At 40.6% G+C, this 22,023-nt stretch overlaps 1 protein-coding gene across 3 annotated transcripts in view; it reads left to right on the plus strand.

The window, feature by feature from the left end:
* Window positions 1–22,023, plus strand: part of STXBP5L (syntaxin binding protein 5L) — a 433,225-nt gene that overhangs the window by 295,128 nt on the left and 116,074 nt on the right. For all 3 annotated transcript variants that reach the window (XM_077807341.1, XM_077807339.1, XM_077807340.1), the window contains exons 12-14: window positions 5,411–5,558; window positions 9,006–9,073; window positions 16,250–16,290. In XM_077807341.1, the coding sequence (XP_077663467.1) occupies window positions 5,411–5,558; window positions 9,006–9,073; window positions 16,250–16,290 (257 nt within the window). The remainder of the gene's footprint in view (window positions 1–5,410; window positions 5,559–9,005; window positions 9,074–16,249; window positions 16,291–22,023) is intronic.

Below are 22,023 nucleotides of genomic sequence, written 5' to 3' on the forward strand. Positions count from 1 at the left end.
CTCCAGCTCTGACCTCTAGAAACCAGGGGACAACTTCAGTCTTGCAGAAAACAACCAAATGTAAGAGACCCATTCCTCTCCACTTAGATCTGTGAGTAGGGAGATTTGCGTCCTGCTGCAGATACTGATAAAGCTCCCACCAGATACCCCAGCACTGCTGAAAGAGACTTGTACAAAACCAGGTGCTGAGAAACTGTACCGAGAAACCCACTGTTGAGCAGTCTCAAGGTATGGACCCATTAGAACCAAGATTGGACTCTTACAGACAGAAGGACTCATTCAAGACTAAGGACTCTTCAAAGATGTAATCTTACCTAGTACCATCCACTGACAGCCAGTCCTCTCGAGAATGACTGGGGCATTCTCTGGTACCACCTCCAATATCGCTAAACTTATTTCATTGAGAGGAACACTTCCTGGACTCAATGGTACCTTTAAGGTTCCTCTCTCAAAGGACCTTCACATTATGGAGTACTTGTTTTCTCATCCCAGCCCTACCTTTCTTGTTGTTGATGCTGCCAGTGAAAGAGTAGGAAACATCACTTCAAATCAGCACTGTCTGATAACAAGCATACGTATCTGGACCTCCTAGGGCTTAAGAGCCACTCATCAGCCTCTCTTCAGTTCCGAGTCACCAACTACCAAGTCCTGATGGCAAAATATGACTTAACCAACTATAGTAAATTTTCTTACTTTATTGAGTTTTTGCCTCGGGACAAGAGAGCAGTTTCAAGCTCTTATTACAGAGAGCTTATAACAATCATTCTGTTGTTAGATCCCAGGGACTGGTTCATGCAGCCATAAACCCACTGCACCAGTGCTTCCTCAGGTCTATAGTAAGTGCCGACCATTACCAGTACAGTCTCCTGTCTTTCAGCCTATTGACAGCCCCAACGGTCTTTACAAAGGTCCCCTCCATTGTCATGGCCCACAGTCAGCATTTGGGAATAGTCATTTTTACCTATCTGGATGACTGACTCCTCAAGTGCCATTCTTTTCTTGAAGTTCAATCTGACACTCAGAAGGCCCTAGCTCTATTCCACTGCCTAGGCCTTCACCTCAACATAGACAAATCAACCCTGATACCTGTACAGCTGTATTGGGGCCACCTTAGACTCTATGGTGGTCAGGGTGTCCCTACTTGCAGACAGATTCACCATGATGTCTAACATGATCTCCACATTGCAGCAGAACCCACAAACCGTGGCAAGGGCATGTCTTCAGCTCCTGGGACACATGATGGCCTGCACATCTGTAACCCCCCATGCAAGATTGCACTGCCAGTGTCTTCAAGCCTGGCGCAAGACATCCTACACTCCCAACAATGAAGTGCTGTCCACAGAGGTGTTAGTCCCATGGATTGTACTCCACTCCCTCAATTGGTGAAAGGACCTTCAAAAAGTCTGCATGGGAACTGCCTTCTCATGTCTACCTGCCGTACACATCATCGCTACAGGCTCCTGACTTCTAGGACGGGGTGCTCACCTACAAGATCATACTGCCCAAGGCAGGTGGACTCCTCAAGAGTTGTCACTACACATCAGTGCCCTGTCTTCACTTCCTACCTCTCAGCTATCTCCAATCAGTCAGAGTGATGTTGGACAACTGAGCAACAATGTACTATATAAACTGCCCAGGAGGAGCAAAATCACAATCTTTATGCGAAGAGTTGGTGATGCTATGGAACTGGTTCTTAGCCCAGAAAATAGATATCTCAATGATCTCTTTGCTAGAATCACAGAACGCCATCACAGATTCACTGAGCTGAATTTTCCATCAAGACCACAAGTGGGAGCTGACCAATGTTGTCTTTCAAGAAATCTGTCTTACATGGCATCTTCCGCACCTTCCAACTCAAAATGCTGCTTATCAAGTGGGGAACATGGCACAACTCCCTGGAAGACATTATCCTTGCCTCTTGGCACCCAGGTCTGTTATACACATTCCCTCAGACTCCATTGATCCACAAAGCCCTGCTCAAACTGAAACAAGAAAAAAAAAACAGTTATCATTTTCATAGCTCCCACATGGCGGAGACAGGTGTGGTTCCTAACCCTGACCCATCTGATGACATGTCCACCTCTGCACCTTCCCCTGATGACACACCTCCTGATCCAGGAATCAGGCCCCTTAACCCACTCCAACCGATCAGCCCTGCCTCTCAGGTCTTGACTTCTTGGTAGTTCTTGGATGTAGAGCAGAAATGTTCTCCTGAAGTTCAGTTGTTTCTGTTAAATAGCAGGAAATCTACTACATGAAGGATTTACCAGCAGAAGTAGAAATCTGGTGCACCCAACATTCTGTATCTCCTGCCAATTCTCCCCAGGCATACATCTTCGACTAGGCACTAACCTTCAAATCTCTGGGTCTTTCCCTGAACTCTGTTAAGATTCATTTATCTGTCATTGCAGCATTACACCCACCAGTCAAGGGTGTCTTTGTCTTGCACATCCTAGAACAACGAGATTCCTTAAAGGGCCTCCTTAATCTGTTCCATCCAGTGTGGGACCCTACCCCACACTGGCACCATAATTTAGCACTTAACACATTAAAAGGACCTCCCTTTGAGCCTATGGCAACCTACTTGCTATTCCATCTGTCCTTCAAGATTTTGTTTCTTGTAACAATCACCTCAGCCAGAAAGATGGGAACTAGTAGCTCTCATGGCTGACCCTCCATATTACAATTTATCCAGACAAAGTTATGTTGCATCACCACCTTCACTTCCTCCCTGAAGTGTCATCAGAGTACCACACCAATCAGGATATTCATCTGCTGGTATTTTACCCCAAAACCCACTCATCCAGAGAAGCGATGAGTCTCCATATACTGGACATAAGATGAGCCCCAGCTTTTACTCTTCACAGAACTAAACCCTTCGGGGTATCCCCCCAGACTCTTTGTTTCCTTTGCCAAGAGAAACTAACTAACTGGGTATTGGAGTGCACTTTGCATTGCTATGAGTCCTCTGGGATGCAATCCCCTCCTAGAGTCATTGCTGACTCTACCAGATCTCAATCTGTTTCCGTTGCCCTCCTTAGGAATGTACCCATCAAGGACGTTTGAAAGGCAGCCAGCTGGTACTCCATTTCATGTTTTCACTGCCTTATGCCCAACTTCATGCCTCCAGTGCGAATGCAGTCTTTGGTGAAGGTGTTCTATACTCCATACTGGGTCCATCTCTTCAGCACTTTCTTCCACATTAAGGTACTATTCAGGAGTCTCCTCATATTGGGATGCTGGAACTGGATGACAGGGATTGGTTCACTAGATAATTACCCTGTTCTGTTCATTCCCTCTAAAGTATTTGGCATTGGCCACTGTCAGAAGACAGGAAACTGGGCTAGATGGACCATTGGTCTCACCCAGTAAGGCCATTCTTATGTTCATGTGGAGCACCCACAGGGACATTAACTCAAAGAAGGAGGAGACATTACTTACTTTGTACAGTAACTGGAGTTCTTTGAGATGTTTTGTCCCTATGAGTGCTCCACTACCCACCCTCTTTTTCCTCCTGCTTCAGAGATTTACCATGCTCTGAGTTGAGAGGAACTGGAGTGGCACAGGTCTGCTCCTCCCTATATTCTCTCATACCCCGGAGCATGAGGAGGCCTGCAGTGCAAGCCCACAGGAACTACTAGCAGAAATATCTCTGATCAAGAGTGCATGGGCACACTGATATCCTCACATGGAGCATCCATAGGGACAAAACATTTTGAAGAACTCCAGTTACTGAACAAGGTAAGTAACCTCTCCTTGTGCATTTTTCATTTATGAATGACATTGTATGCTTATTGTTGCTCTAAGTGTGAGGCATTACTCCTTATCTTGACAGATAAAGCTAATACAAGTGAACAGCAATTAAATTGAGGGCTGACTTGTCTGCAATTGCTTCAACAGTACAAACCATGGAGAATTAATATTCCACTGCCAAATTGAGTAAAATTGTTTATTATGAGACATGGTTACTAATACAGTATGTCTACAGCATAATTTTATGGACAATTCTTGTCTTTAAGTTGGCAGCTGGTATCAAGTGGAGTGCCCCAAGGGTCGGTCCTGGGGCCAGTTTTGTTCAATAGCTTCATTAATGATCTGGAGGATGGCATGGAGTGCACCCTCAGCAAGTTTGCAGATGACACTAAACGGGGAGGAGTGGTAGATACACTGGAGGGTAGGAATAGGATACAGAGGGACCTAGACAAATTAGAGGATTGGGCCAAAAGAAATCTGATGAGGTTCAACAAGGACAAGTACAGACTAGGGGCCGAGTGTCTAGGCAGCAGTTCTGCAGAAAAGGACCTAGGGGTTTCAGTGGACAAGAAGCTGGATATGAGTCAACAGTGTGCCCTTGTTGTCAAAAAGGCTAACGGCATTTTGTATAAGTAAGAGCATTGCCAGCAGATGGAGGGATGTGATCATTCCCCTCTATTCGACATTGGTGAGGCCTCACCTGGAGTACTTTGTCCAGTTTTGTGCCCCACACTATAAGAAGGATGTGGAAAAATTGGAAAGAGTCCAGCTGAGGGCAACAAAAATTATTAGGGGGCTGGAACACATGACTTATGAGGAGAGGCTGAAGGAACTGGGATTATTTAGTCTGCAGAAAAGAAGAATGAGGGGGGATTTGATAGCTGCTTTCAACGACCTGAAAGGGGGTTCCAAAGAGGATGGATCTAGACTGTTCTCCGTGATAGCAGATGACAGAACAAGGAGTAATGGTCTCAAGTTGCAGTGGGGGAGGTTTAGGTTGGATATTAGGAAAAACTTTTTCACTAGAAGGGTGGAGAAGCACTGGAATGAGTTACCTAGGGTGGTGGTGGAATCTCCTTCCTTAGAGGTTTTTAAAGTCAGGCTTGACAAAGCCTGGCTGGGATGATTTAGTTGGTGATTGGTCCTGCTTTGATCAGGGAGTTGAACTAAATGACCTCCTGAGGTCCCTTCCAACCCTGATATTCTATGATTCTTTTATTCTAATTGTAATATAAATCATATGTTATTGATTCTAGCATTCAGAAAACATATGTAATATTTATGTTTTATAGGGAAGATTCTAGAGATGTGGGGAAAAATTAGAACCTAATCCTGCAAACGTTTACTCACACAAGTAGTCCCATTGACTTTAGCAGGACTACTTATGTGACTAAAAACTGACAAGACGAAGGACTGCAGTTATGGTACCTTAATTTTGTCACCTTTATTGGCTTTATTGGTAAATTTTATTCTTGGGATTAAAAACAATAAATATGTTTTAAAGAAAATATGAAATAAGGAAAATAGCATATATTATGAATAATGATAGTTTTAATTTAGATAAATTTGCTTTTGTTTTGTATACTTTAATATTTAAGAAAATCTAATATTACTTCATATGTCACAATGATACTAATAAATTGTCTTCCTCCATTAGTTTTCCAATCTTTGAAAATCCTTATCCCATTGACATTCATGAGTCACCAGTTACCTGTACAGAATATTTTGCTGATTGTCCTCCAGATTTGATTCCCGTGTTGTATTCTGTAGGAGCTAAACATAAAAAGCAAGGATACAGCAATAAGGTAAAAAAAAGTACATTTTATTTATGAAGAGAGTTTAATTGTAAAAATCTAAACTGTGTACTAATCTTCTGGAAAATGATTTTCATTGTGTGTCTTCTCACATTAATACTCATATTAAAATAAGATAAAGGGATATCACCAACTTGAAACTCATATTTCTATCTCAAATTTTTTCCTTTATTGTAGTTACAAGTAACATCTGAGATTGTTATAACTGAAAGATGTTATCGGGGAAAAGATTTTTCACTATTTTTTTCAGTTTGTTTACTCTGTGCATTTGACAGCATGCATGCACAGAAAATTTCACTCTCATCTGAGTAAAGTCAATTGGGCTCTGATGCTGCAATTGGTTCTATGTAGGCACTCAGATCCCTCTTCCCACATGATGCTCCACTGACTTCAGCGGGGTACTATGAGAGAGTATGTTCCATCCTTGCAGACCTCGTTGCAGGATCGTGGGTCCTTTCTGAGAATTTGCAAGTAAATCTGTTAATTAGTTTGAGGTAAAATTTATTCAAAATGGGTCTTTTAAGAAATTTAGCTCCTGGTATCAGACTGTTTTTTCGTCTCTGCTGTTTTCAGTAATGAAACATCACAAACCCTCCAAACTTCCCATGTGGTTAAAACTCACAGAAACCTGATGCATTGTCTGCATTTGCAAATTTTTGTTTTTAGGATTAATGATATTTTTTAGCCATTATTGCCACCATTTAAAAAAAGTACATTCTGATTTACATATATTTGCATAAATGTACATAAATATAAATGCATTTGTATAACTCTAAATAAATGTGTCATGTTGCCAATTTTTCCTACTCACACCCACATCCTGAATTAATTCTCCCAGTCACTTACTCCAGTTCGTTTCTACCCACACACACACAACTCCCCAGACACTTCACCACCTACCTCCATTCATTCCACACTTGCCCATCTGCTCATTCTGCACATCCATCCCCCCACTCCACACCCATCCATTCCACATCAGCCAGGATGATCAGTACACACACCCAGACATTTTCCAGGCATCTATACTGTACGTACATCTTCGCTCATTCAGCACACCTTCCCCCCCCACACTCACTCTCTCACACACACACCCCTCTCTCTCTCACACACACACACACACACACACACACACATCCCTCTCTCTCTCTCTCTCACACACACACACACACACACACACACACACACACACACACACCCCTTTCTCTCTCTCACACTCTCACACACACACACACACACACACACTAATTCCATCCTCCCTGGGAGCAGTTGAGCAGGCGAGGGAAGAGCATAGTTATAGCCCCAGTTATTTATAAGCAAAGCCCTGGGCAGTCCTGTCCCTACCAATCAATACCCCAAGTTCATGACTTTCCATTTCTATACTTGTCTCTCTGTTCCCTAGGCAAGAAGCTCCCACAACCCTAGTCCCCTTGCAACCAGTTCTCCTCCTTGAGAAAGAGAGAGGGAAAAAAGCAAATGTGTCTTTAAAAATCAGTTTAATCTAATTTGGAACTACAGGCATTATTATGCATGTCAGAATAGTATGGTTATTGCATGGTTTCTCTACAGGATGGAGTTAAATTTGTTCAGGTGCTCTAAACTGCATTTCCATACCTCAGCATGTGATGGTTTCTTTTAAGTTTAACCGTAACTCAGAATTTCCTGGATTTATAGCACTTGGTTTGGGACTAATTACAACACCTCTGTAATGTTTTAACCCTTAAATTACTGATATGTGCTTTTAATCCTAACTCCATTTTAAAATAGTTTTTAACCAGGAATACATATATTTCTGGTAACTGGGTGCAGCTGTCTTGCCTTCTTTTTCTTGAGCTCCTACGGGAGCTTGACTGGGAAGACATTGTCTTCCTTTCCCATGGAAACTGGTATGTGCAGGAATCATGATCAAGACAGTCCTCTTTATGGTCTTTAAGATTATATGCTGCCTTAGCAAAGAAGGCAAGAACTAAATTGACTTTGGAGGCTGAATTCTCCTCCCATCCCTATAGCTGGTTATCTCAGTGAAGGCTTTTGTTGATTAACTCAAAGTGCAGAGTAATGCACATTGGAAAACATAATCCCAACTATACATATAAAATGATGGGGTCTAAATTAGCTGTTACCACTCAAAAAAGAGATCTTGGAGTCATTATGGATAGTTCTCTGAAAACATCCACTCAATGTGCAATGGCAGTCAAAAAAGCGAACAGAATACTGAGAATAATTAAGAAAGGGATAGATAATAGGACAGAAAATATCATGTCGCCTCGATATAAATCCATGGTATGCCCACATCTTGAATTCTGTTTGCAGATGTGGTTGCCTCATCTCAAAAAAGATATAGTGGAATTGGAAAAGGTTCAGAAAAGGACAACAAAAATTATTGGGGTATGGAACGGCTTCCGTATGAGGAGAGATTAATAAGACTGGGACTTTTCAGCTTGGAAAAGAGATGGCTAAGGGGAGATATGATTGAGGTCTATAAAATCATGACTGGTGTAGAGAAAGTAGATAAGGAAGTGTTGTTTACTACTTCTCATAACAGAGTAACTAGGGGGTCACCAAATGAAATTAATAGGCAGCAGGTTTAAAACATATAAAAGGAAGTATTTCTTCACAGAGCGCACAGTCAACCTGTAGAACTCCTTGCTGGATGATGTTGCGAAAGCCAAGACTATAACAGGGTTCAAAAAAGAACTAGATAAATTCATGGAGGATAGGTCCATCAATGGCTATTAGCCATGAAGAGCAGGAATGGGGTCCCTAGTCTCTGTTTGCCAGAAGCTGGGAATGAGCGACGGGGGATGGATCAGTTGATGATTACCTCTTCTGTTCATTCCCTCTAAGGCACCTGGCACTGGCCACAGTTGGAAGACAGGATACTGGGCTAGATGGACCTTTGGTCTGACCCAGTAGGGCCATTATTATATTCTTATATTCTTACGATTGAGGCACATTGACAAAGCAGCGTTCAAAAGTTTGCACAGCTGCATTTTGTCTAATCTAAGCCCCCAATCCTGCGTTTGGATCCTCGCAAGAAGACTGTTATGCCTATACAGAGACCTGTTGAAGCCCCAAGGGTCAGCCCGTGTGAATCCAATAGAAGGATCAATTGATTGTTTATTATTCCTTCCTCCATCCCTTATTATAAAGAATTTCAGTCTGAAAAGCTGTTAATTCAGAACCTTCCACTAGACCACACAAATATTTAATGATTGTTTTAAAAATCTCTATGCTTTTAGGACAGATAATATTATAAACAATAAATTAGAAGTTGCATCTACATAAATGTATTTAAAAATGATCAAGATAATGTTACAACCTTGTCTTCATTTTTATAAATTAGGTATAATTTGTTATGATGTTATTCATTTAAAAATGTGCAGTCCACAGGACCATAAGAAATAACTCTTTTCTGTGAACTCTTGTAATTGTGTTTAGGAATGGCCAATCAGTGGGGGAGCATGGAACCTAGGAACACAGACATATCCTGAAATTATTATTACAGGGTAAGAACACAACAGAAGGTTTGTGCTTTTACAAACGTTAATATCTTGAACTTTTAATGATGTACATCTATAGGTCAGCCCTACCCATCTCACAATATAGGTGGCTGACTAGGGCATCTGAATATGAACACTCTAACTCCATTACATAACAGAAATTTATATTCTTTTAGGGTGAAATTCCCCCCAGTCCAGAGGGCCTACAGAAGTACTTATGCAGCACTTAAGCTCAATAATAAAGTCTTAAGTAGAATATAGAGCCTTGTGCTCAAGATAGGGTTACCAATTCTGGTTGGACATATTTCTGGAGGTTTAATCACATGACATAATAGTTAATTTATATTAATCTTTAATTCTTGGAGACTCCAGGATGATCCTGGAGGGTTGGCAACGCTAGCTCAAGGATAGGAACCATGGACTGAGACTGCAAGCTAGTAAGGGTCCCGTATACCCCTGAAGAGGGGATCTAAATATCCCCGGGAAGGTGTGGCCAATGCAAGAGAGTGCTGTAGTCTTCAGTGGGTATTAGGGAGGAAGAAATAGCATTAGAAGGGCAGAGAGCCAAGAGTACCACAAGCATTTCTGCAGGGGTGGTTTTGTGGTTTATTGGGGGCGCTGTGGCTGGATTGGCGATGGAACCCATTTAGTGTTAATCTCCCATAATTTGTTTGAGTGCTGTGCATTGGTGTGAATTTTACCTTTCAAGCTAGATTGTGTCTGTAATACACAGCATTGCAGTAGAAGAGGGTGGAGGGGGCAGGGAATCACATTTCAGTGACAGACTCAGGAACAATTCTGGATGACTCAGATGCGTGAGTGGAGAAATATTTACAGTATTAAAGTGTTCTGTGGTTTTAAGCACTCATCATGAGTACCAACTCTTGGAATAAGTTTTATTTATTGAGAAATGCCACCCATGTAGAAGTATGAATTTTGTCCATATTGGGATTACTCATCATTTTTCTCCTACTGATAATTCACTTTTTAATTGCCTGTTTTATTTATCCATAGAATGTTAATTACAAAGCATAAGTTTGGATGTGAATTGGTTTGTGCTAACTGCTACAAAATCACGTATTTTACCAAGATAAGCAGCTTGATAGCCAGACATTTTCTTATAGACATAGTTATGAAGAACTAAGGATTAGAGCTGGGCAAAATTTTTTGTACAAAACATTTTTTCAATGAAAAATGTAGTTCGGTGACACCAAAATGTTTTCTGAATTCATGTCGGTTTCACCATATTGGTTTGGTATGAAAAACCTTTAAAAAATCCAAAATTCATTTCAACATTTTAAAAACAATATCTTTAGGTTTTTTGGTTCAAAATGACTTTTTGTTTCATAATTTACTTTTATTAAAAAAATGAAAAACTTTAAAAAAATGCTTGAAACCAAACTAAAGCGTTTCATTTCAGGTCAACAAACTGTTTCATTGAACCCAAAATGTTTTTATTTTACTTTTTGATTTGCTGACAGTTTTGAAAATTTCATTTTCCGTTTGATCCAAAATGATTTTTTTTCCACTTTTTTAGAATTGCCAAAGAACAAAAACAGCTCTACCAGGGATATGATTAATCTCTTAAATTTGTAATTGATTAATACACAAATATGACTGTATTGGAATATGTTGAACTTTGTTTCACGAACTAGCATAAATGTTGGATAACTGTTTGTAAGGCGTTATTTCTTCAAATACAATTTCAAAGTCATATGGGGCCACAATATCATCTAGTCCAGCAGTTCTCAAACTGTGGGTCGGGACCCCGAAGTGGGTCATGACTCCGTTTTAATGGGGTCGCCAGGGCTGGTGTTAGACTTGCTAGAGTCCGGGGCCAAAGCTCAAGCCCCACCTCCTGGGGCCGAGGGCTTCAGCCTGGGCGGCAGGGCTCAGGTTAAAGGCCCCACGCCTGGGGCTGAAGCCCTTGGGCTTCGGCTTTGGCCCCCCCACCCGGGGCAGCAGGGCTCGGGTGTGCTCAGGTTTTAGTCCCTCCTCATGGGGTTGTGTCGTAATTTTTGTTCTCAGAAGGGGGTTGCAGTGCAATGAAGTTTACGCCTCTCCTCCCCACGTACATATACTAGCCACCCAGCTCTAAAGGCAGCAATATGCCAGCAGCAGCACAGAAGTGTCAATATCACTTTTCACAGCTAACTTAGTGCCCCATTGCCACCCTTATTTCTGCGTTGCTGCTGCCACTCTAGGGCTGACAGTCAGAGCCCCACCACCTCCAGGTGAGGGTTGCGGTGAGGAAGGAGAGCCTGAGCTTGGACTGCCTCCCAGTGAGGAACTGGGGGAGGGGGGGAGAGCCCGAGCTTGGGTGGCGGAACTCTGGCTGTCCCCTTTATCCACGCTTCCCATGTATGCAAGGCCCTTCTGCACGAGCCCCAGCAACACAGGGCTGATAGCCAAAGCTCTTAAAAAACCAAAGAAAAACACACACAGTTTGTGCCTCCCTTGACACATTCCTGTGCCTCCTTTGGAGGTCTTGCCCCATAGTTTGAGAACCACTGGTCTAGTCCCACCTGTGTATCACAGGCTACCACCACCTCCCAGCCACCCTCACACGAGCCCCAACAACTGAAATTGGACTAAAGTATTACAGCCCACAGGCATGGGTGGCATGTGAACTGCCTGCTTAGGATGACTAGCCTCCAGTTCCACCCCTTCTGCCCGAAGCCCAGCTCCTTCTACCCGCCAAAGTCCCGAGCCCCCCACTGCAGCTGCTGGCCCACCAGCCCCAGCCATGGACCACCCTGGCCAGCCCGCCTTAGTGCCCCCAGCCCCGGAGCGCCGAGCAGACCCAGCACCCTGCTGCCCCTGCCAGCCTGCCCTAGCCTCAGCCCCCATCCACTTTAGGGAAGAGGAGCAGCCTGGGCTTGGACCGCGGGAAGCAGGAGCGGGCCTTGGAGTGGAGTATGGATGGGGCTGCAGTTTTAATCGTACTGTTACACAATAGATTACCAATTGAAATTTATTAAATATTTTGGATATTTTTCTACATTTTCAAATATATTGATTTCAATTACAACACAGAATATAAAGTGCACAGTGCTCACTTTATATTATTATTTTTATTACAAATATTTGCACTGTAAAAATGATAAAAGAAATAGTATTTTGCAATTCACCTCATAGAAGTACTGTAGTACGATCTATTGCGAAAGTGCAACTTATAAATGTAGATTTTTTTTGGTTACATAACTACACTCAAAAACAAAACAATGTAAAACTTTAGAAAACTTTTCAATTTACCTAATATAAGAACTGTAGTGCAATCTCTTTATCATGGAAGTTTAATTTACAAATGTGGAATTATGCATTCAAAAATAAAACAATGTCAAACTTTAGAGCCTACAAGTCCACTCAGTCCTACTGCTTGTTCAGCCAATAGCTAAGAAAAACAAGTTTGTTTCCGTTTATGGGAGTTAATGCTACCTGCTTCTTATTTACAATGTCACCTGAAAGTGAGAACAGGTGTTTGCATGGCACTTTTGAAGCTAGCGTTGCAAGGTATTTACATGCCAGATATGCTGAACATTCATATGCCCCTTCATATTTCAGCCACTGTTCCAGAGGCCATTCTTTCATGCTGATGATGCTCATTAAAAAATAATGTGTTTATTAAATTTGTGATTGAACTCCTTGGGGGAGAGTTGTATGTCTCCTGCTCTGTGTTTTACCGGCATTCTGCCATATATTTAATGTCATAGCAGGCTCAGATGATGACCCAGCACATGTTTGTTTTAAGAACACTTTCACTGCAGATTTCACAAAATGCAAAGAAGGTACCAATGTGAGATTTCTAAAGATAGCTACAGCACTCAACCCAAGCTTTAAAAATCTGAAGTGCCTTCCAAAATCTGAGAGGGATGAAGTGTGGAGCATGCTTTCAGCAGTCTTAAAAGAGCAACACTCCAATGCAGAAACTACAGAACCTGAACCCCTCAAAAATAAAATCAACCTTCTGTTGGTGGCATCTGACTCAGCTGATGAAAATGAACATGTGTCGGTCCTCTCTGCTTTGGCTCGTTATCAGGCAGAACCCATCATCAGCATGGATGCATGTCCTCTGGAATGGTGGTTGAAGCATGAAGGGACATATGACTCTTTAGCACATCTGGCATGTAAATATCTTGCAACCCCAGCTACAACAGTGCCATGCAAACGCCTGTTCTCACTTTCAGGTGACATTGTGAATAAGAAGCTGGCAGCATTATCTCCTGCATATGTAAACAAACTTGTTTGTCTGAGCGATTGGCTGAACAAGAAGTATGACTGAGTGGACTTGTAGGCTCTAAAGTTTGACATTTTATTTTTGAATACATAATTCTACATTTGTAAGTTCAACTTTCATGATAAAGAGATTGCACTACAGTACTTATATTAGGTGAATTGAAAAATACTATTTCTTTTATTTTTACAGTGCAAATATTTATAATAAAAATAAATATAAAGTGAGCACTGTGCACTTTGTATTCTGCATTGAAATTGAAATCAATATATTTGAAAATGTAGAAAACATCCAAAAATATTTAAATAAACGGTATTCTATTATTGTTCAACAGCAATTGTGATTAATTTTTTTAATCACTTGACAGCCCTAGTAGATTTTTATTTGTTAATAACTGCACTTAAAAACAAAACAACGTAAAACTTTAGCACCTACAAGTCCACTCAGTCCTACTTCTTGTTCAGACAAACGAGTTTGTTTACATTTACGGAGATAATGGTGTCCACTTCTTATTTACAATGTCACCTGAAAGTGAGAACAGGTGTTTGCATGGCGCTGTTGTAGCCGGTGTTGCAAAGTATTTACGTGCCAGATATGCTAAACATGCTTCAACTTGTAGATTGCACTTTCTTTTTTCTTTTTTTACAGTGCAAATACTTGTAATAAAAAATAATAATATAAAGTGAGCGCTGTGCACTTTATATTCTGAGATGTCATTGAAAGCAATATATTTGAAAATGTAGAAAAACATCCAAAATATTTATAATAAATTTAAATGGGTATTCTGTTATTGTTTAACAGTGCAGTTAAAACTGATGAATCGCAATTCATTTTTTAATCTTGCGATTAATCACAATTAATTTTGTAAACATTTGACAGCCCTAGTGAAAATGCTACAGGGTAGCTGCTAATCTGACCTGGGGCAAAATTCATTCCCAACCCACATATGGTGATCACTTAGACCCTGAGCATGTGAGCAAACTCTGGTCAGCCAAGCACCTGCGATGGAGAATGCTCAGTGCCATCTCAGAACACTGGCCTATCCCGTCCCATTTCCAGCCATGGCCATCTCTGATGCTTCAGAGGAATATATTGTGGGAGTGAAGGAAATCCCTTCCTGACACCTGCAGGTGAGCAGCTGAAGCCCTGAAGCATGAGTTTTAGGAACATAAGACGTAAACTGGAAGTGATCCCCGGGCTGTTGAACCCTGCCCTGCACCATCACAAGTAACCCCATCATACAATTACACTTATAAATTTGTCAGGCTCTCTCTTAAAACTAATTAATTTGTTCATCCCCATGACTTCTATTGGGAGACTATTTCATAACCTCACTCCTCTGATGGTTAGAAATCTTCTTCTAAATTTCAGCCTGATTTGTTCATCGCCAGTTTATACCCATATGTTTTTATGCCAACATTGTCCTTTAGCTTAAATAGTTCTTTACCCTCCTACATGTTTAGCTCTCTGAGATATTTATAGAAAGCAATCGTATCCTCTCTGTCTTCTTTTTGCTAAGCTAAACCAGCCAAGCTCTTCTAGCCTTCTCTTATAAGATAAGCCCTCCATTAACCTGATTCCATTACCATGATCCTCCCTTAACCCTAGCAGCTCTTCTCTGCACCTCTCCCAGTTTGAATTAATCTTTCTTGAACATGGATGACCAGAACTGTGCAAAGTATTCCAAACAAAGTTTTACCAGAGCCGGATACAGTGGCATTAATACTTCTCTGTCTCTATTGAAAATGCCTCACCTGATGCATCCTGGGATTGTATTTGTGTTTACCCCACAGCCACATCACATTTGTGGCTCATAGTAATCTGTGAATTACCCTCACACCCAGTTCTCTTTCCTTCTCTATTGCTTCAACTGATGAGCCCCCAGCTTATAGCAGAAATTCTTATTATTAGTCCCTAAGTGCATGACCTTGAACTTTGTACTATTTAATTTCATCCCATTTCTATCACTCCCATCTTCAGGGTGATCCAGATCTTCCTGTATAATGTTCCGATCCTCCTCTGTACTGACAATGCCTCCCAACTTTGTATCGTCAGCACATTTCATTAGCCCGCCTTCCTTTTATGCCAAGGTCATTAATGAAAATATTGAATCAAATTGGTCCCAAGATTGATCCTTGAGGAGCTCCATTAGTAACCTCCCTCCAGTCTGATAGTTCACCTATTAGCACAATTTGTTGCCTTCTCCCATTTAGCCAGTTCCTTAGCCACCTTACAATTCTTGTACACTCCCCACTTTCATTTAACTAATATTTTCTCGTGTGGTACCATATCAAATGCTTTACTGTGACCTAGTGTGGCAGAATCTGGCCCTAACAGGGGTTATATAAAATGGATCTCTAAATAAACAGTGATTTTCAAAAAGAAGAGTCCTCTCATGACACAGTTTTAAATAAAAACTAATTTACAGGCCACTTCAGAGACTCTATTCTGTGATATATGTGTCATGTATTAAAAGTCTGGAAATTTCTCTTAACAATGCTTTTTAAAAAGTCTTTTATCTGTGAGCTTTTCAGTTTAAAAACGACTATTGTTAAAGTGTGTGTGAGAGCTCTCTTCTATAAAAGATTAAAATTATTATTATGCAAAATCCTAGACAACAGTCACTTGTTTAGTAACAATAACTGTAGTAACATATGGTCAATGTGTACTTCTTTTGGTATGTGTGTACACTACAAATCAATTAAACTGATTTAGTCTATTTACATTGAATTAATTGCCCTTCTAATATAGATATAAATTGCATCATTGCAATGTAATAGTTAACTTCAAGGTTAGACTACACTGTAAGAATGATGGAAAGGTCACCTGAGTACTGTATTATATAATAAATACAGTGACTCATTTCTGCTGTTTGTATTTTCAGTAACTGAGGGTTGAAATTATATGTAGCTATATCTTGTTTTAACCAACATTTAATTTTTTTTAAGTCATGCAGATGGATCGATAAAGTTTTGGGATGCCTCTGCCAGTAAGTTTTTAAACTTCCCTTTCTCATAGAATTAACAAATTATAGTATATAACAATATTGGGAGAGAGGGGGAATTATTTAAGATGGTGGTATCAGTAAGCAAGTAAGAGTAATGGGTGAAATTAAGAAAATAATCATTAGGCTGAATATTAATAAGAAAAAATTGTGGCAGTAGGATATAAGACTGTAGAATAGTCTCCCAGGGGAAGTGGTGGAAAGGTCAGAACTTGGACATTGAATACTAAAGTGGACAAAGCCCTCTAAAATATGCAGTAGGAGATAATCCTGCAGTGGATCGGAGAGTTAGGACTAGGCTAGATCTAATGGGTCTGTTTCAACTCTAATTTCTATCTTTCTGTGAGTACAGTATATATTCCTACTTGTAACTGGATTTTTTTTAAAGCTAAACCTGTAATAGTTCATCCTATTGCACATATAATTCAATATTCTTGACATCTGATATCAGGCTCTATATAATCTATTTAGTGTTAAAGCGAATGTACAGTGTATTACATTTATGAGTAGGTGGATTGCTTTGGGCAAGATAAGAACCAAATCTGCACAGGTATGTTTGCACAGCATTGTGCAGCGAGCAGGAGTGAGCCTCCAAGCTCAGGCTGACAGACTTGGGTTAGCGGGGCTCATGGTGTGTAGACAGCACTTTGAAGTTGCAGCTCAGGCTGGAGCTTGGCCTCTGAAGCCCACCCCCACCCCACCCCTAGGCATCAGAGCCTGAGCCAAAACTTCAAAGCATTTTCTACACAGCTTTATGTTGACTTAGGGTAGGAGGTTTGCTCCCATTCCCACTGCATAGCCATACCCTACCAGTCTTCTCTCTGAGATTTATGAAAAGTTCTTCCACTGCACTATCAACACACACCCTTTCAGGAAAAGCCTCAGAAAACAGCAGAGTCCCATGTTGTGCATAGAGTGGGTCAGAAAATAAGGAGCTTGTATCCCAGAAAAATTTGACTTTTTGACAAAAAAATGTTGCTGAAAACCTACATATTTTGGCCTAACATTGAAATATTTTAGTTCAAAATGTTGCCACTATGCCTCATGGGAATTGTAGTTTAGATGTGTTATTCTTCCATTCTCCTTTATGACCTGAGCTTCCTGGCTTAACTACATTTCCCATGATGTATCAGTTTCATTCTTGCTGAAGGGAAGGGTGCATCATAGTTCTTAAATGTGGTGCATCATGGGAGATGTAGTCTGACCTGAATGACAGCATAAGGTACCTGAACTAAAATTCTCATGAGGGGCTGTAGCACTTTTATGAATCAAAATATTTCAGTTTTCAGTCAGTCTTTTCTTTTGTTTGTTTTTTCCTATACATGGTATTAATGTTTTGGGGTAATTTTACTAAAAAATGTTATCAGTTAGACCCTAAAGTCTTTCTCAGGCAGTAGTCTTTCTCCTGTCTAGCAGCAATCTCTGCATGTGACAGGCTGGACAGGAGGAAAGGGGAGATTCTCCTTGCCCTTGTAATGCAATACTGGGAGGTGAAGCTTTGTTAGATTTCTAGAATCTTACCAGATGTCCACCGAACATGCTGAGAAGTGATTTTTCAATAATATATCATTTATATTTTCAAAATGTATCAAAAAGACTCTTTCTCATGAAGGGCCAGGCACATGTCAAGTTTGGAGTATATTTCTTCAGCCATTGTTGAGCAAAAAAAAATCTTATGTTTTAAAAAAAGATTTTTGAAAAGAGATTTTTTTTCCACTTACCTTTAACTCAGAAATGGCTGAGGGGTTTTCTGCAAGCTTTCCACAAAAACTGGCAAAGAAGCTAAGCATATAAGAACTTAGCCCTAAAGGAGGATTTTTCAGAAAGTTGTAATACAGTGAAAATGGTGCAGTAAAATACCATATATGTGATAAAATGAGCCTTTAGGCCCAGCCCTGAGTATGCTGCAGTTCATAGCTGTATTGCCCCAGGGAGAAAGTTGGTAATTAGTTGTGATTCAGAGTCACAACTCTTTCTCAGCTTGTCCCTTGCTCCAGTCGGGAAGTAACTTACTCAAGCCCTGAAATAAAGTGTCGTTTACTTGCCCCTATGTTACTGCTCAGCTAACCAGCACTTTGGAAGGAGGGCAAAGCCAAGTGCCCCACCCCCAACTATTTGCCAAGAGTACAGAGTGCAGTAGTATGTGCAGAGCCCTTGCTCACCCTTCTGCACTTGAGCCACACTGCAGGGAATGTTAACACGGCCACGTAAGGTGGAAAAGAACTCCTTGCGTTGCTGTATTAGGCTGCTTCACAGTCTGCCCCATATGATATATGTAACACCATCTTTGTGTATGTATTTTATTGTACATATATAAACTTAATTATAAAGGAGGAGATTTTCAAAGGCACAAATGGGAGTTAGGCATCCATTCCCATTGACTGTCAATGGTACTAAGGCACATATGGTACAAATTTCAAAAGTGTCGGAGTGATTTAGAAGCCCAAGTTCCATTTTTAAAAGTGAGTTCGGCACTTAGGGGCTTAGGCCCTAGTGAAAGTCAATGGTACCAAGTCACTCAGGCACTTTTGAAAATGTTACCCTTAACAGCCCGTTGTGCTTTGAAAATTTCCCTATGTTAGCAAATAAACTTTGATGGATGTTGTATCATTGTGGGTTGGGTTAAACCTCTTCGTTATGGCTTGGGCATAATCACCACCTTGCATTCAGGATGAATATAAAGTTGTCATGGAATGCTAAACTATATTATACTGTTCGGCCACTAGATGGTGGTGTGTGTAACATACCTTACTTAAGCTAACATTAGCAAGACCTGGCAGAGCACTAAAGGATCATACAGTGAACGCATCTGGTGTGTATATCTCTGAGAAGTAACATCTGTAATAAGTCTATATCTGATACAGAACCCTGACCTGCTAGTAGCAGCCCTGCAACCTCCCATCGAGAAGAAGCTGCTGCTCCTGATAGATCAGGATGGTGGCTGACCTATAGGTCTGCAGTTAAAGCCACTGAGAATAACAAAACAGAAAAAGCCAAAGAGAAGCATGGGAGAAGAAAGAAGGTTGTGGACATCTGCGAATCCCTCATCTGTTTACATTTTTACAAGAAGACACTGAAACAAATTGACTCTTATACATCAGCTAGAATGGGGACTCCAGCAACAACAATATGACATAGTATCAGAAGGAAACTAGTGCCAGAGGAGAATGAACAGAAAAAACAAAGCAACAAAAGTTGCAAACAGAAGGAATAAAGATTGCAGGATTTCATCAACATGCACTCTTCAATTCCCCAGAGAACTTTAGCTTTGACGAAATGAGCATTGACAAGTTTTTAAAGTGCTTGTACACAAATGCTAGAAGTCTAAATAATAAGATGGGTGAACTAGAGTGCCTCGTGTTAAAGGAGGATATTGATATAACAGGCATCATAGAAACCTGGTGGAGTGAGGACAATCAATGGGATACAATCATTCTGGGATACAAAATAAATCGGAAGGACAGAACAGGTCATGTGGCGGGGTGGGAGGAAGTGGCACTATATGTGAAAGAAAATGTAGAATCAAATGAAATAAAAATCTTAAATGAATGCACATGTTCCATAGAATCTCTATGGATAGTAATTCCATGCTCTAATAAGGATATAATAGTAGGGATCTATTATCGACCACCTGACCTGGACAGTGATAGTGACGATGAAATGCTAAGGGAGATTAGAGAGGCTATCAAAATAAAAACTCAATAATAGTGGGGTATTTCAATTATCCCCATATTGACTGGATACATGTCACCTCAGGACGAAATGCAGAGACAAAATTTCTGATACTTTAAATGACTACGTCTTGGAGCAGCTGGTACAGGAACCCACAAGGGCAGAGGCAACTCTCGATCTAGTCCTGAGTGGAGCGCAAGATCTGGTCCAAGAGGTAACTCTAACAGGACCGCTTGGAAATAGTGACCACAGTATAATAACATTTAACGTTCCTGTGGTGGGAAGAACACCTCAACAGCCCAACACTGTGGCAATTAATTTCAGAAAGGGGAACTATGCAAAAATGAGGAGGTTAGTTAATCAGAAATTTAAAGGTACAGTGACTAGAGTGAAATCCCTGCAAGCTGCATGAACGCTTTTCAAAGACACCATAATAGAGGCTCAACTTAAATGTATACCCCAAATTTAAAAAAACAGTAAAAGAACTAAAAAAGAGCCACCATGGCTTAACAACCGTGTAAAAGAAGCAGTGAGAGATAAAAAGGCATCTTTTAAAAAGTGGGAGTCAAATCCTAGTGAGGTAAATAGAAAGGAGCATAAACACTGCCAAATTAAATGTAAAAATGTAATAAGAAAAGCCAAAAAAGGAGTTTGAAGAACACCTAGCCAAAAACTCAAAAGGTAATAACAAAATGTTTTTTAAGTACATCAGAAGCAGGAAGCTTGCTAAACAACCAGTGGGCCCCCTGGACGATCGACATACAAAAGGAGCACTTAAAGACGATAAAGTCATTGCAGAGAATGAATGAATGATGATGAATTCTTTGCTTCAGTCTTCACGGCTGAGGATATTAGGGAGACTCCCAAACCTGAGCCGTCTTTTGTAAGTGACAAATCTGAGGAATTGTCACAGATTGAAGTGTCGCTAGAGGTGGTTTTGGAATTAATTGAGAAGCTTAACAGTAACAAGTCACCGAGACCAGATGGCATTTACCCAAGAGTTCTGAAAGAACTCAAATGTGAAATTGCAGAACTATTAACTATGGTTTGTAACCTGTCCTTTAAATCAGCTCCTGTACCCAATGACTGGAAGATAGCTAATGTAACGCCAATATTTAAGAAGGGCTTTAGAGGTGATCCTGGCAATTACAGACCAGTAAGTCTAATGTCAGTACCGGGCAAATTAGTTGAAACAATAGTAAAGAATAAAATGGTCAGACACCTAGAAGAACATAAATTGTTGCGCAAAAGTCAACATGGTTTCTGTAAAGGGAGATCATGTCTTACTAATCTATTAGAGTTCTTTGAGGGCGTCAACAGACATGTGGACAAGGAGGATCCAGTGGACATAGTGTACTTAGATTTCCAGAAAGCCTTTGACAAGATCCCTCACCAAAGGCTCTTATGTAAATTAAGTTGTCATGGGATAAGAGGGAAGATCCTTTCATAGATTGAGAACTGGTTAAAAGACTGGGAACAAAGGGTAGGAATAAACGGTAAATTTTCAGAATGGAGAGGGGTAACTAGTGGTGTTCCCCAAGGGTCAGTCCTAGGACCAATGCTATTCAACTTATTCATAAATGATCTGGAAAAAGGGGTAAACAGAGAGGTGGCAAAGTTTGCAGATGATACTAAACTGCTCAAGATAGTTAAGACCAAAGCAGACTGTGAAGAACTTCAAAAAGATCTCACAAAACTAAGTGAGTGGGCAACAAAATGGCAAATGAAATTTCATGTGGATAAATGTAAAGTAATGCACATTGGAAAAAATAACCCCAACTATACATACAATATGATGGGGGCTAATTTAATGATGGGGGCTAATCAGGAGAAAGATCTTGGAGTCATCGTGGATAGTTCTCTGAAGACATCCACGCAGTGTGCAGCGGCAGTCAAAAAAGCAATCAGGATGTTAGGAATCATTAAAAAAGGGATAGAGAATAAGACGGAGAATATCTTATTGCCCTTATATAAACCCATGGTACACCCACATCTTGAATACTGCCTACAGATGTGGTCCCCTCATCTCAAAAATGATATACTGGC

The sequence above is a fragment of the Eretmochelys imbricata genome, chromosome 1 (assembly GCF_965152235.1).
Source record: "Eretmochelys imbricata isolate rEreImb1 chromosome 1, rEreImb1.hap1, whole genome shotgun sequence".
NCBI classification, from domain to species: Eukaryota; Metazoa; Chordata; order Testudines; family Cheloniidae; genus Eretmochelys; species Eretmochelys imbricata.